Below are 14,835 nucleotides of genomic sequence, written 5' to 3'. Positions count from 1 at the left end.
CTAGCATTGAGATTGGTTTCGAAATGCTGTCACAATAGATGTGTAGACATTATGTTGTTTATGTATCTCCTCTCCCTTGCATAGGCTTAAGTGAGAGGATAATCATCAAAATAAAATATCTTGAACATGGGCAGAACATGTCCATGCATATCAGATTTTCAAAGAGCATCTGGGTTTGTGGTGTATTAAAATACCCCCTGATAAAAGCATGGCAAACTGCTTTGTTAGGCTTGAATACATCCTTAATCGAGGATTTTTTTTTTTATTTCATGGTCAGCTGAATTGCTCATTTAACCCAAGGCAGAGGCCCGCCATTGACACTGCTTACATGCCAGCAACAATGGATCAGGTGCTCCACCTCAGACATGGACTTAATCATGGGCCAGCAGCAGAATGAACACGACTATTGAAACACTTGTCTTTGCCTCTGAATGGATGTAGCCCCAAGTTGTGCTGAAAACAGATGGGTCTGTGAGAGACCTTGGGAAATGTGTAGAAGCTTGTTTGTGTGTGCATTCCATGTTCCTTGTATTGTAGTTTCAGGGTTGTTTAACAAAGTATATCAGTTAAAATACAAAAATACAAGGAAGAAAACAAATAGTGGTTCCACATCTGATATGCACCCCACAAACCAGGGAAGCTTAAACTGCCAAGAAATACTTCACTGCTCTGCTCTAACAACAATGATGATACTTTAGCCCACAGGATCAAGCAATGATGAAATCGGTGCAATTTTCATGGAGTGAGGAGGCCTGGGTTTGCAGCACCCATCTAACTCCTCGCCTCTGATGCATTAGGCTGTATAGCCCTGTTCCTCTCCCCTGCAGACAGTGATGGATCTGATTCATTTCAATGGTGGCCTCCAGTGCTCACTCCCATTCAACTGGGTGACAGTGGCAAACTGATGCTGGCTCCACACAAATCTGCCTGCTGCCTGGTCAACACAGCAGAGCAGAGGAGAGGAGATGATAGGAGGGGGTAGCTGATGTAGCTGCCTGGAGCCTGTGTCGACATTTACCTTCTGCTTTTCTTATGTGAGGTCTGTAACTGACCTTAAGTTCTTCATTTGCAATCGTTTATTTCCTCCACTCCGACTATATTAATATTCCCACTATAAAGAAGCTTTTCACTCCACGAGCTTCCTGAAAACACTTGCAGTTAAAGTAATGTCTGATTGCCTGTAATGGGGCTTTAATGGATGAAAATGCACTATTACAGCTCCCTTCTTCTGTTGCGTTACATATCCTCAATCCTTATGCAACGTCAATATGCTGTCTCATAGCAACTGATGTTAGAACAACTGTTAAGTTATATACAGAACTGTCAAACTGCTCTCTGAAATGTCTCTCCAAATGGAACTGTTTGTAATCAACCTTAATGAAAACATGTCATCCTTAATCCATCTGCCAACTGGTGTACTAATAAAAAATACATACAGTGCATTATATTTTTTAGTGGTTTTTCGAGATGCACTTGTGACCCCAACTGTCTGCTCAGTGTTACTCTGTGTACCTGTCTGCCTGCTGGTAAGGGATTAATGAGGACAGGAGAGTGACTGGACCCAAGCGATAGAACCTTGGGGCTAAACTTTCCCGCGAGGGAGCTGTATCCTCTGCTCTAGTCTGGAGGAGAGGAAGAAGGACAAAGGCGGAAAAGGGATGGAGACAGACTGAAAAAAAGGAGAGTGAACACTGGAAGGAACCTGTAATGTTCAAATCCAAAGACATATACTGTATACCAGGGAACATGTATACCAGGCAATATGTCAGGCAAACACCACCTCTCCAGAGAGATGGCAGAGGTGAATCACTGCCATAAAGCACACTCAAAGTGAGCATAGAAGAAGGAGTGCACTCCACAGGCAATGGATTGTGACCACACAGAAAGCAACTCTAACTAACGTTAATATCTTGTTTATTTCACATGCTATTATTGCATATGTGTTACTGTTATTTGGAGTAGGACGAGGGAACGTTTAAAGTTCATCATCATCAATCATGTTCATCTGTTTTCATACTAGGGGGCTTTAGGGTCAGTTATGTTCAGCCTGTCAAGTAATGCCATATCTTGCTTGATTTCCTCACTCAGCGCTGTTTGTCTGAAAGCAGCTTAACGCTGAAACACGCTTCCTGAGACTTGGGAAGGAGGAGGTTCATGGGCAGCCATATAATTAAAATAATAATGCTAAAAAGAAGGCTTGACTAAATAATAACAAAAGCTAGAAAACAGAAAACAATTGTCAACATAATGAAGGTTTTGCTTATTAAACATATTTAAAACAGCTGATTCCTTCACATACACTTATTCAAAATAAGTTTGTTGCTATAATTTTTTATTACTGGAAAGATTACTTGACAAGTTTGTTCCTGGTAGAGGTATAAATTCTTGATGGTCTTACTGTAAGAAAAAAATACTGCACAGTACATCAAAGTGTCCCAATGCCACGATTATGGATAATTTATGAGTAATACCTGTGGATATTCAACTCCCAGTGCCTGGCCTTTTTTATTCCTACAGTATGTTCTACGTGTTAAAATATGGGGCACCATGAATGGAGGGGGGAAAGGGTTGAAAATTAACATTAGAACGAGGTCACAGGACATTGGATGGAGGATGTGATTATGAAGAGAGAGGCAGGGAGGATGAGGATTAGTAGGGAGGGTGAAGGGCAGAGTGGGAGGACGGGGCTCAGCGTGGTACTCCAGACTGACACACAGCCACAGGACACAGGCTCCAATCAGAGTCACAACAACACTAATCAAACCTGATCTACGACCTCTGGCTCCAGGGTGAGTGAACGTGAGTGAATGCACAGTCGTAAAACATAGTCAGCATTTCACAATGAACTAAATTATGTTTGCACTCATCTTGTTTTTTACGTAAAATAATTGTTTTTCTTTTCTCTTAGGTGGACTGGGATTTTGCAGTCTCTCAATATTCTTCACTGTTTCCACATGACAAATATTCACCTAAATGCAATACATATTCCTTTATCTGCCTATCCGACATTCACAGGCCTGTCAATCATAACGCAGTGAAGTGCGCCTTAGATATCATATCTCGGCCCACCATGGGAAATATGAGACATAGCACCTATCTCACGCAGGAAATGGGACTGTTTGAAGATTTGCATGGTGGTGTGGCGTTGTTTCATAAAGGTCCTCCTCTGCTATCACAAAGCTCCAAAAAACCCATGGATTTGGGGGGGGGGGGTGCAGATTAGTGGCATGGTAGAAGAAAGATGCTCTCATTTATCATTCAGTGCAGCTGAAATGAAGTCATACCTCTTCTTCAATCAATACGTCTTCTTACAGACAGGATTTAAATGAAAGAATACAGTATATGTGTGTTTGTTGACTGTACACATGGGAGGAAAAAGAGATATATTGCAAAATGCTCTTCTTATAAATATGGTATCTTGGACTTAGAAGAACTTTAATGTATGATTAAAAATTGAAACAAAGGCAGATAAGTGAAAACTGAGACAAATCTGAAGTCAATTTGAGGCAAAAATAATGCCTACAACATTAGAGGATTAGCGTCTGCTGCTGGATTACTGTAACAATCTTTATGTTGGGGTTAACTAGGCTTCCATTGCTCGACTTCAGCTTGTTTACAATGCTGCTGTGCACCTTTAGACAAGAAATCACAGACATGAACGTGTCTCTCCAATTCTGACTCCCAGTACACCACGGGATCCATTTTAATTTATTATTTGTGTACAAGTGTCAAAATGGCCTTGCTCTGCGTTTCCTTGCTGACTCACTTCAGGTGTACACTCCGTCACAGTCCCTAAGCTGATCAGCTGTTCTTCTCTTTAGAGTTCAACTCAGTGTGCGTTGTGCTGTGTATGTCCTATGTCTTGCCTCCCCCCTGTTGTGTGTGTTGTGCTCTGTTTGTGTTTTAGGTTTTGTAAATGTTTGCTTTATTACTGTACAGCACTTTGCTCAAAAATATTGTTTTTAAATTGGATTGGGTTGGATTGGATCGGGTTGTTGGCCTACCTCGTTTTTGGCTGCCCGCCGGGACACAATGAGCTGAATCATTCCTCGCTTGTTGCCCTCTACAGACATGGATTTCCGTAGTGTTTCCATGGCTTCCTGGTTGGTTTTACCAAGCAATGACTCTCCATTCACTGCGATGAGTTGGTCATTAACATGTAGACGCCCATCCTGCAGGAGAACACCACCAGATAATTAGATCTTGCTCATAAAATATTTAGGTCTAAGCAGCTGTCCTTGTATCCACTTAAAGGAAACTGATTGGGAGTGCACAAACCTTACTGAGGCTAAATTATAAATCTTTTTTTTCACTTGATTGAATTTTCCTACACTTTTGTCATGGGAAAAACCACAGATCATTGCTGCCATGAGGAAAAAATGACACGGTTTGTCATACCACACACAAACCTCATGGGGCAATCAGAAAATCACACAGACAGTGATTTTGATTTAGTATTGTGGAAAACACTTCAACAGGATTGCGCTTTTTTTGCACTTACCCATTTATCCCAGAGTCAAGACAAAAACAATGATTAAAATCAATGAACTAAAAGAAATAAATGGTCAGATGATAAGCATGTTGGGAGTAATCACTTGCCTTGCTAGCAGCCCCTCCATTTATAATGGATTTCACAAAGATGCCCAGGTCGGCATGGTTCTCCTTGGACCGATTACCCTTGACGCTGACACCCAGGCCTGCAGAGCCTGAGTCACTCAGTGGGATCTCAAAGGTCATGAACTCTCCTGTACCATCAGGGGTTAACACAATGTCATCTTCCTCTGGCTGCTAAGGAAAGTGAAAAACAAGAGAGAGAGATGTCTCTTTGAGAAGTGTTCTATTCTGTAACAGCTGGCCTTTAAAAATTCAAATAACAAGTAAAAGTGATGCTTTGGCATTTCTGATGTGACACTTCATTTTTTTTTTTATTATTGAAAGTAATTGGTGCAGAGTTCATTTGTTATTTTTCATTTTCTTTTTTTAACCCATCAAGTTTCAAACAAAGTTGGAGAACTGTTGTTAAGCGACACTATAGAGTCACTGATGCACGTAAATGTCTGTGAGAAATATTTAACTTGAACTCTGGTGAAAAGACAGAAAAAACAAAAGGGATAAAAGAGAATAGTGGAACGAAAGTTCAAAAGGAACAGGGACGAGGAATGACAAGACATGGAAAGCAAACGGGCGACAGAAAAACGAGGGGTAAGATGAGTGGAGCAGGAGAATAAAGCAAATGAGTGGTACCCAGGACACATAGGGCTGTCATTGTGATGCTCTTTCCCTGACCGATCCGTGGGCCTTTTGTTTTAAACTATTATAACAGCGTTTTGTTGCAAGGCCCATACTGCAGATTTTCATGCATCTTACTTCCTACAGATAGAAAATTGTTTATTTCATCTGCCAGAGAGGTGTCAGAGAATAAAACAACCACTCAGGTCTCTTTTCAAACTTTTCCATTGGTGTTTAAAAGCATGTGTCACTAATAATCAATTGCATGGTATTTGTACATTTCACTTTGCACTTTCAGAAGGGGAAAATAGGTGTGAAAAGCTAATGGTGTGGAAAAAAGCACCAGGGACACTGAGGTGTAATTTTCTCCCTTATGCTTTGAATTGGATATATAGGATCTTGAAGAATCATTTACTTCAGTGCTCCAGAGCTGCAGATACTGTATCTGAGCAATAATCGAGATAGTGTTGGTGAGTGAAAGTGCTAAAGTCAACCGTTAGATCAAACAGTTGTTCTTTCCAGTTTGACAGAAGAAAGTAAACCAATTTAATTGTCAATGCACATTTTCATTAGTCAGTAGTATGTAAGTCTTCCAAAGAAAGAGAAAAGTTCTCTAGAGTCACAGCAAATGCTTGTCTGAAAAAGATATTTGATTGATTTTGTACACACAAATCTTTGCAGGCCAGAAGAGGCGATGACAGTTGAGTCATAAGACCACTCAGCAGGTTTCCTGCTGAAACACTGATTGGCCAGATTGGTTTACTGTACATGTTTAGCTATCGCCATGGCAGCCAAATCCACATGAACACTGGTGGTGGGAGCAATCAACCCCAGAAACTCAACACAAGAGCACTTTAAATAGACTCACATCAATACACACGGGTGTGCACACACAACCAGATGGATGCAAGCCAGGTGTGTGCCCTTCACAGCTGCTCAGATAAAGAGCAAAGCCAAGGAAAGAAGGAAAATATAGAGTATAAAGAGTTCTCTTTTTTTCTTTTTGGAGGATGAGGAGTTATTAGGATGCAGTGGTGCATTCAGGTGGAGGCTCTTTTCAACACCTTCTGACTGAGCCCCTATTCTCCAGGTGACCCTGCTATCTGCCCTCTTTTCTTTCTGTTTTTCTTCTCTTTATTTCAAACTGGCAGTACATCTGTCTGTAAAACGTGCCGACATGGGCTTTGTCCTTTAAATGAACTATTATTGAATGCAGACCGGTGAAATTCATTTAATTGTTCTGTATTTCAACAATTGTACTAGCTGTGGTCAGGAAATGACCCTCTGCGTTCCCTCAGACCACAGAATAAAGCCGAGGTTTGTTTGTGTTGTTATTTTATCAAATTAAGTGGAAAATATGATGCACAGACAATGTTTAGCTCCCTATTACTGTCTGGGTCTTGAAGAGACATAATGTTAGCTTTTAAATCTATTTCATCTTTGACAGCCTTTATACTAACTTAATAATCTCTTCAATTGCTTGCTAATAAATCTAAAAATATATATACAAATCCCATGGCAGCAACTCAGTTCAAATTCAGCATCAGAATGGGGAAAAAAAGGAGATTTAAGAGACTTTGAAAGTGACATGGTTCCAGAAGGCTGTTCTGAGTATTTCAGAAACTGCAGATCTCATGGGATTTTCACTCACAACCACCTCTACTATTAACAGGGAATGGTCAAAAAAAGAGAAAAGGCAACCGTAACTAACAAGAGTAACTCAAAAAAACCACTTGTTACAACCGAGGTTGTGTCAAATGTTGACGCAGATGGGCTACAGCAGTAGAAGACGCCACTGGATACTTTTTAGGGACACATAATAACTAAAGAAATTACTTATTTTTAGTGCAAGGCCCTAGACAGGGTCAGTCCCTTCATTTAATGAAAATGTTTTCTCAAAAAAGAAAATATATATAGTGGCTATGAGTTAGGTCAGTGGAGATGCTTTGAGCCCTGCAGAAGATAGCATGCATCGTATGAAAAAAATGACTTTGGACAGACTGTGTCTAAGCCTGCGTGTGCACCCGGGAGCGCACGCTCGCTTGCAAAATGATGACAGAATAACCACCTACTCAGAGCTGTGTTCCGGGAATAGCGGGCCAAGGCAGAGAATGAAAGAGCAGTGTAACATTTCCATCAGACAGGAGCAAGCGCCGCTAGCTAAAAATGAGTTTGTCAGACTGCTTGACAGGCCTTGTTGCAGCGATTCAGGCAGAGCTGGTTTCAACTACCTCAGTACTGGAGGGAAAAAAAAAGAAAGACAGTCAGCTCATTCTTCCAAGCTCAGTCCCCATGTATGCACCTGGGACACAGAGCGCAAAAAGGTAAAGTTGTTGAAAAGGTTGCACGCTTAGATCAACTTCCAAAAGCGCTAAGAAAAAGTTTTAGGCAGTACATATAATTTTTTTTGGAAAAACTGGTGTTTGACATGTTTTCATGGTCACTGGCAGGAAAACGAGTGACACTGGGTTAAAAAGTCAAACAGAGAGGACAGCATTCCTTCCAGAGAAGGTGAAATCGCTCATGATGGTTGAATGTCTTACATTATTACAGACTACTTTCTGCAACATCTAAAACATTACAACTAACTAAGGTCTGACTAACTCTATTACAGCTTTCAGGCAGAACACCAACCTGATTTAAAATAACAATATTTGCTTTATGATTGGACAGTCAAAAACTTGTACTTTCACTAATTCCAGTGGCACTTTTTCCTGATATTCAGAACACCTTTTAAAGTTTCTAAAAGGACCCTTCTAATTACGGCTCAAATAATACTTTAGCACATAGGAAGGTCATTGATCAAAAACATGGAACTAAGTCAAAGCAAGAGAGTTAAGTCAATTGAGTCCATTCTGCTTCATAATGAGGGTAATCCGGCACAGTGTTCAGGCACAAACACTTATTTGGGCATTTGGGCAACCATTTTTTAAACACGACAAACGATTGCAATTGAGGTAAAGAAGGTAAACCAGATGTGTCCAGGAGATATAGGTTTGATAAATGAATCACAACTTAATTTTATTATTTATTAATTATTAAATAAAAGGCTGGAAAATATGAGCAAATTCAGGCTTGGGTCGAGTTTGGTCAAACCAGTTGACATGACAAGTCCTTTTATTTAAGCATAGAGTAATATAGAGCGACTCCAAATGGCTTTTTTTTATTGCTTCATTGAAATTATGATGTAAACCTTTAATAAATAGACATATGATGAGTAAAGAGTGAAAAGTGTTTCTGTCTTGGACCAAAGTTACCTTTTACGACAAGACAGTGAACACAACACACAAGCTATTAAAAGCTATCCATGGTGGATGCAATCCGTTTCTTCTTCACAACAACTCAAAGTAAACCACCACAGTTGGATTATGTAAAACAGTATCAGTGTTTACATTTCGACGAGAGTTAATTAAGTAGAACTCATAAGTGCTGGTGATAACTCATAAGGCATGTGATGATTCCTGTGTGTCTGTGGGTGCGTGTGTGTGTGTGTACATCATGGGGATAGAAGTTGCTTCCTCCTCGATGCAACTATAACTTTTGTCGTTTTCCATTGTAAACACACCAATAGAACACATCTTACATACCAACACACACAAAACACACCACACCTCCCCTCTCTCCCTCTCTGTCTACTTTCTCATCTCTAAAATTAAATTAAGGTCACAATTTAGAGTATGTATCTTCCTCTGACTGTGTCTGGCTCCAAAAACACAGAATGCATGTAGGGTTCCAGCATTTACCTAAATAATTGCTGAAATGTACACATTGTTTAACTATGTTTATATTGTAAGTCCTGCTACACTACTGCACACTTCAGTAACATAAAAAGAAGAATGTGTAATTCATAGTGTGTCGTGCATTTGTTTTGTTAAGAGAGCAGCAAAATCCAAAAGACACCTTATGTATATCTGAAAATGTGAAATAATTCCTGGTGAAGAGGTGCAGTGAAGCTTTCAGGTACTGATCATTAGGGTAATTCTATTATTAAGCCACTTTTGGGTGGAGTGCCTGTAAAAAGCCTGTGTCCTCTCGTTACCGCTCTCTCTGACTCAACCATGCAGTGACAGTCTGCGATTAAGCCCTTTATTAATTAACACTGTGATGGGGTAGCTCCCATTCATTACTGTCTGTCGTCTGGGCAGGGGAGGGTGATAGAGGCAGCATTTGAACGGAGACACAAGCAGGTGAACAGGCGAGCGCAGAGACAAATCGTTGCTCATCATTCTCGCAAAAGAGACCCGCCTGCCTAATAGGTCTTTTTGTTTTGTTTCTACTTCGCTTAACTTGTCATGCACTAACAAGGAAGGTGTGTTGGATGTGTTCAACCGTGTTTCAGAAAAAAACAGACCAAAATAGAGAGAGAGAGAGAAAGAGGGGGAGGGAAAGGGAGCAAATGAATCACAATTAGTTCTATTCACACATAACTCTGAGTTCTCCTCACATCACTGCCTAAAACAATTAACACTGGTGGAAACTTCTTTCTGTGCTTGGCCCAATTTGGCAACATTAAAGGTCATTGGAAATAAATTTAAAAAGGCTAAAAGAAATCAGCCATGGATGTAATTGCAAAGGGGGTGTACACGTGATAAGTATTGTACCACAAATTTCTTTTGGTGGTGTTTCTTCTCACAACATTTTCTGACAAAAGGGACAGAATATTAAATACAGCAAAGCCTCAAATGAAATCCAGGCTTTTTCCATGTACAGTGAGGGGTGATTTGAGGTGCAGGTTGTCACACACGGTTGAAAGTTGCAACCAGCAGTGGCAGTTTTTACGTGTTTGTGAACTAACCCTCTTCACTAGGCATAAACTCAAGCTGTTAAACAGTGCGGATGTTGTGACAAGTAACAGAGCTATTCCTGTTTTATCACCTGAGGCCAAATCCAGAATATCAACATCATTGCAAAGGCATTATAGAGAATTTTTCATGGTATGACTGAATGGATGCCATTTGGAGCTACTGAAAGGAACCTCAAACGGAGAGTTGCCTTGACGCACAATTCTTAGGTGATTCACATGTAATCAAAGATAAATATATAAAGTCTGCTTGGCAACAGGAAAGGCTTTAAAGTGATTCTAACTATAGATGCACATCATGAAGCAGATGCCTCTCGTTTCAAGCTAATGGTGGATAAAAAGCGCTTTGCTATGTCCAATCGCACATGCAGACTTCAACACATTAGATATTCTGGAATCAGATGCTGAGTCCCCCTTGGGAGAGTAACTGTGTCGCCATAAGTGGCCTTTAACTACCTTGTTTATTGGCATGGCACGATGCTGTGGTGCCCCCTCCTGCTCTCTGCAGTGACAGCGAGCATAATTATGGGAACAGCTGCTGAAAAGTGCTCAACGAAAACAGGTGGTGTAGAGACGGCGCGCTTGAAAATCGTTAACAAGGTTGGTATTGTCTTCAAACGCACATAATAGCATTTGCTTTAATTATGACGGCGCACATTTCTGGATTTTGCTTTTTGATCAGAACACCATAGAGTCTTTGAAATTAATAATAAGGTGCCAGTGATGAACATGTAAAGTGCTTTTTCTACTAAGAACCAGGGGGTTGTATGGTGCTTTAAAGTATCCCCACAAGAGGATTGTTTTTGGGGATAAGGAATAGGATGTATGTGCCATGGTAACACATTAGAGCTCTTAGATGCCAGATCACCATGTCCTCTCATTTCCGAAATTTTCAGGCAGAAAGTGGAAGAGAATGTGACCTCTAAGATGCATCCGCTACTGCCAAACTGTTCTGAAGAGCTCTGTAAAGTCACAGGCGCTCTCACTGATTGCAGGCTGCCAAACCATGCTTTACACTACTCCTTCCAAAGACCTTTCGAGAAATTCCTGTAATTTGACTTCACCTGAGTGCCAACTCTATTTTCAGAGCAAATTTACAGAGTGGAGTTCAGCCAATTCCTGACATTTATAATAGTGGAGCAATTTTCTGATTATACCCAATTACATTCTCGCAGCTGGTTTGTTTTTTAACATATTTCATCGAAAACAACTGGGAATTCATTGTTGAGGAAGTGTGAATGGAAAAAGGTAATCACTTTAAATTATCACCTCTGCACAAAAGACATGACTCATCTCCTTCGGTTGTTTTGCCAAGTTTTACAAAAGGTAAAATATCTGGTCAGTCACCTGCTGCTCCATAAATATACTCTTGAAAAGGGAGACCAGAATGATTCTGTCAGCAGAACTTTATTAGCAAAAAAAAAAAGTTGCAGTGTATTACATCATCTTTACGGTGAGACTAAGGAGCATTACTCTAAGAGACAACTAATTATATTAACACCAAAGATGTAATATTTTTGGCATGGCTGTAGATACCACAGAACACAAGGTAGCAGTTTATCACCACTTCAGTGTATTACCCTCAAAGGGCTTCTGTGCTGTTTCACTAAAACTGCTACAGCTTTGAGGATCTTATTTCTTCATCCAAAATCAATACACAACATAACACAAATCTGAATATAGATAAACCATATACTCAGTCACCAATATAACATTGGGATTTGAGATTTTTTCCATTAATGTTCATTATGATATGTATTGATGGCATTATGGTTTGGATTTGGTTCGTCCATTATCTACTTTAAAACTGTAGTGCTGTATCTTTATTTATCAGTATAGCAATGTTTTTTTTTTCCTGTCATCTGCTGATATTCCCGCACTGCACACAGGAAGTGATATGTTTTTATGTTACGGTAGTTTGGGTATGGCTGAAAACACAAAGAAACATCCATGGTAAAGTTTCAGAAGTGAATTCTACTGCTCACAAAACCCTGTTGTTTAGCTGTTCGATGGGATTGGCAGCTCTTGCCCTAACTCACCCCTTTCTGCCAGTGTACACACACAAACTCTCCCTCAGTTAGCTCTGATACTGCTTGTGTTGAGATGATGGACGTATTCATGAAGCCCAAACTGAGGCACAATAATAAAACCAAAATCACCAAACATTGTGTAGTACAACCTCATGTTTTAACTTAACTGTGAATAGTAAAGCAGAATTGTTTGTTGAGGAGTAATTGAAAGAATAAGGAAGACTGAGTTTGGCTGAGGCTCCACAGATCTGTGTGTCATTTAGTCGCTTCCAGAGACAAGCGATCATGTTTTGTTTACCTTGTATCAATTCATTTCTCCCTCTACCGACTCGGTAAATGGATTTCAGCAGCAAAACAAAAATCAATATAGCTCCTCTAAGTCAGTTCTTATCTAATATGGTAAATCACGTATGGTAACCTCACTGTAGTGCTGGTTGCACAACAAAAAAAAAACACCGTTAAGGGAATGATTAAGAAAAAGCAACCGAGATATCATCTGCTGTGAATAATCTGCTCAAAGCAAAGCAACACTGATGGTGATTACCTCAAAGAGGAAAACAATGGCAAGCTTGTTAACTGGTATATAACTATTTCAAGGCCTTACAGACCAGTGCTGAAAGAAAAAAAAATGAAGTGAAGATTTTAAACCAGGCCAGTGGGATTGGCACTTATGAAAGAGGCCATTAGTTGGCTGTAATTGTCAGCAATACTGTCACACATTTGTCCTCAGTATTCGTGCATGCCATAAATTCAGCTGTCACATCAATCAGAGGCCAGAATTAATTGTGCAATTAAGATTCCCATTGCTTGGCAGATACAGCTTCTAATGGATCAGTGACAAGTGCGATATGATCATAAAGACGGGGTTTTAATGTACTGTTTGACTGCTCTTATGTAGTGTTACAATGGAGGCTCCATAGATCTATTAGATAGAAAAAAGTACTGTTTATGTAGGGTCATAGAACGATGTAAGGGTAAGAACTGACAACGTTTTAATGGCATTTCAGCATGTGTAACTAATCACACGCGCACAGTATGTCATGTTTTACTCAGGGGTGGTTTTGTATGATTTCGATGTGACTGAGAATAAACACAAGTGTCCATAAGAGAAGGAGTTCACAGTGTCATTGTGATACAGCAGCATTGCTTATATGCTGATTCATTGTAGAAAGAGATAAAAATGATTTGTCACCAGTCAGGACATGACACTAGGTTTCTCTGAATTCATTGTAAATGTAAAAACAAAAATGGCTGCCAGATTGTTCTTCCCTCATCATTGTTTGGCTTCATTTGCTACGAATGACACCACCGTATGTGAATTAGTGTCTAACTCAAGGAGTGACATCACTTTTTGGACAATTACTATTACTTGTTGCACTGTGAGGCAACTGAGGAACTACTTTAGTGTAGGACTAAGATTTGAAAAGTGTGAGTGTGTGTGTGTGTTTGTGCGAGAGAATAGTGTTGATGAAGTGACAGAGAGTAGAGCTTAGGCACAACCTCCACCTAAGAGCAAACCATTCATATTGTTATTATCTCCACAATAACTTTTCAGTTGTTGCCGCAGTTTCATTTTCAAGTATTCTTCTATAATTTTCTTCTCTTGTCACCTCTTGTCTTTTTGAACTCATGCAATACTTTGTACCATTAGATCAGGCACCATAAATAATAAAAGTAAGAGCCAGTACGCCCCTCATCCATATAAAAAATTTGAAAACTGTAGACACTAGAAATAAACACTTGACCAAGACTGGGTTACTGTCACGCGGTGCACCCTGGGAAAAAATAATAATTCTGGGCCATTCTAATGAATTGGATAGATCCTGAACCTAAACAGAGCACTGACATCTTGTGAGAAGTGTTGGTACACAAATAAAAGTGCCGGTATAGTCAAAGGAGTAAAATTCACTACTTACCAGACAGTACTGGCCCATTTCATGCACTGCATTAAACTTAAAAAAATCCGAGATTTAGCCAGTCGTGTGGATGACTACACAAGTATGACCCAAAGATTATCCTTAAAGCGGTTATCTGAGGAACACTGAGTCAATATATACCTTCATGCATATCACCAGTTTTCACTATGACTTTCTACTTACTTACATCTGCCTGCTCCGACGATACAAGGTTCTCTGAATTAAACACCACACATAGAGGCAGAAGCAGTCCTTTTGACTTCTTAAGTCTGCTGTAATCCTGCCTCGCAATCACTGATCCAACATCCCAGAGCTGTCAGGTGATGGAGCAGCACTTCACCTGACGAGTGACTTTGTTCACACAGCCATTGATCAGAGCCTCCTACTGCGTCTTCACATTTCAAGTTAAGCTCTTGGTGAGAAACATGCCAGGATGTTCGTACTTGTCTTGTCTCAACTCTTTTTAATGAACATGTCTCATACACTGAAGGTCATGCCGTTCGTCCTATAGAATCTCACAGGTTTAATAAAGCATGCACTATTCTTTTTTTTTCTCCAGGTATACTATAGATCAGGGGTGTCAGACTCATTGTAGGTCAGGGGCCGCATACAGAGCACTGCAATGTTTTCCCTTTGTTTTACATTTAATTAATCTTTTCATAAAACATATTATGAAAAACCTTAAAATGTTATACTTAAGTTCACCATTTATGCATGTGCATTGCAGCTTACATATCACAGTGGATCTACAAAGGTACAGAACATTTAGTCACAGGTATCTGGAACTAAAAAGTCTCGTATTTCACATATGACTAGAACATGTCAAGATCTAGAAATGATTTTACTACAAATCTATGGA

General features: G+C 39.9%; 1 protein-coding gene across 4 annotated transcripts in view; it reads right to left on the bottom strand.

Annotated features, from left to right (window-relative positions):
- LOC131462458 (partitioning defective 3 homolog) overlaps positions 1 to 14,835 on the bottom strand; it is a 325,725-nt gene that overhangs the window by 144,171 nt on the left and 166,719 nt on the right. For 3 of the 4 annotated variants that reach the window (XM_058633698.1, XM_058633714.1, XM_058633723.1), the window contains 2 exons: positions 4,600 to 4,788; positions 4,005 to 4,172 (listed from right to left, as the gene is read on the bottom strand). In XM_058633698.1, coding sequence (XP_058489681.1) covers positions 4,005 to 4,172; positions 4,600 to 4,788 — 357 coding nt within the window. The remainder of the gene's footprint in view (positions 1 to 4,004; positions 4,173 to 4,599; positions 4,789 to 14,835) is intronic. The other variant, XM_058633708.1, reaches the window with a different exon arrangement.

The sequence above is a fragment of the Solea solea genome, chromosome 1 (assembly GCF_958295425.1).
Source record: "Solea solea chromosome 1, fSolSol10.1, whole genome shotgun sequence".
NCBI lineage: Eukaryota > Metazoa > Chordata > Actinopteri > Pleuronectiformes > Soleidae > Solea > Solea solea.
Note: the sequence above shows the minus strand (reverse complement) of the source record. Positions and strands in the feature narration are given on the sequence as shown.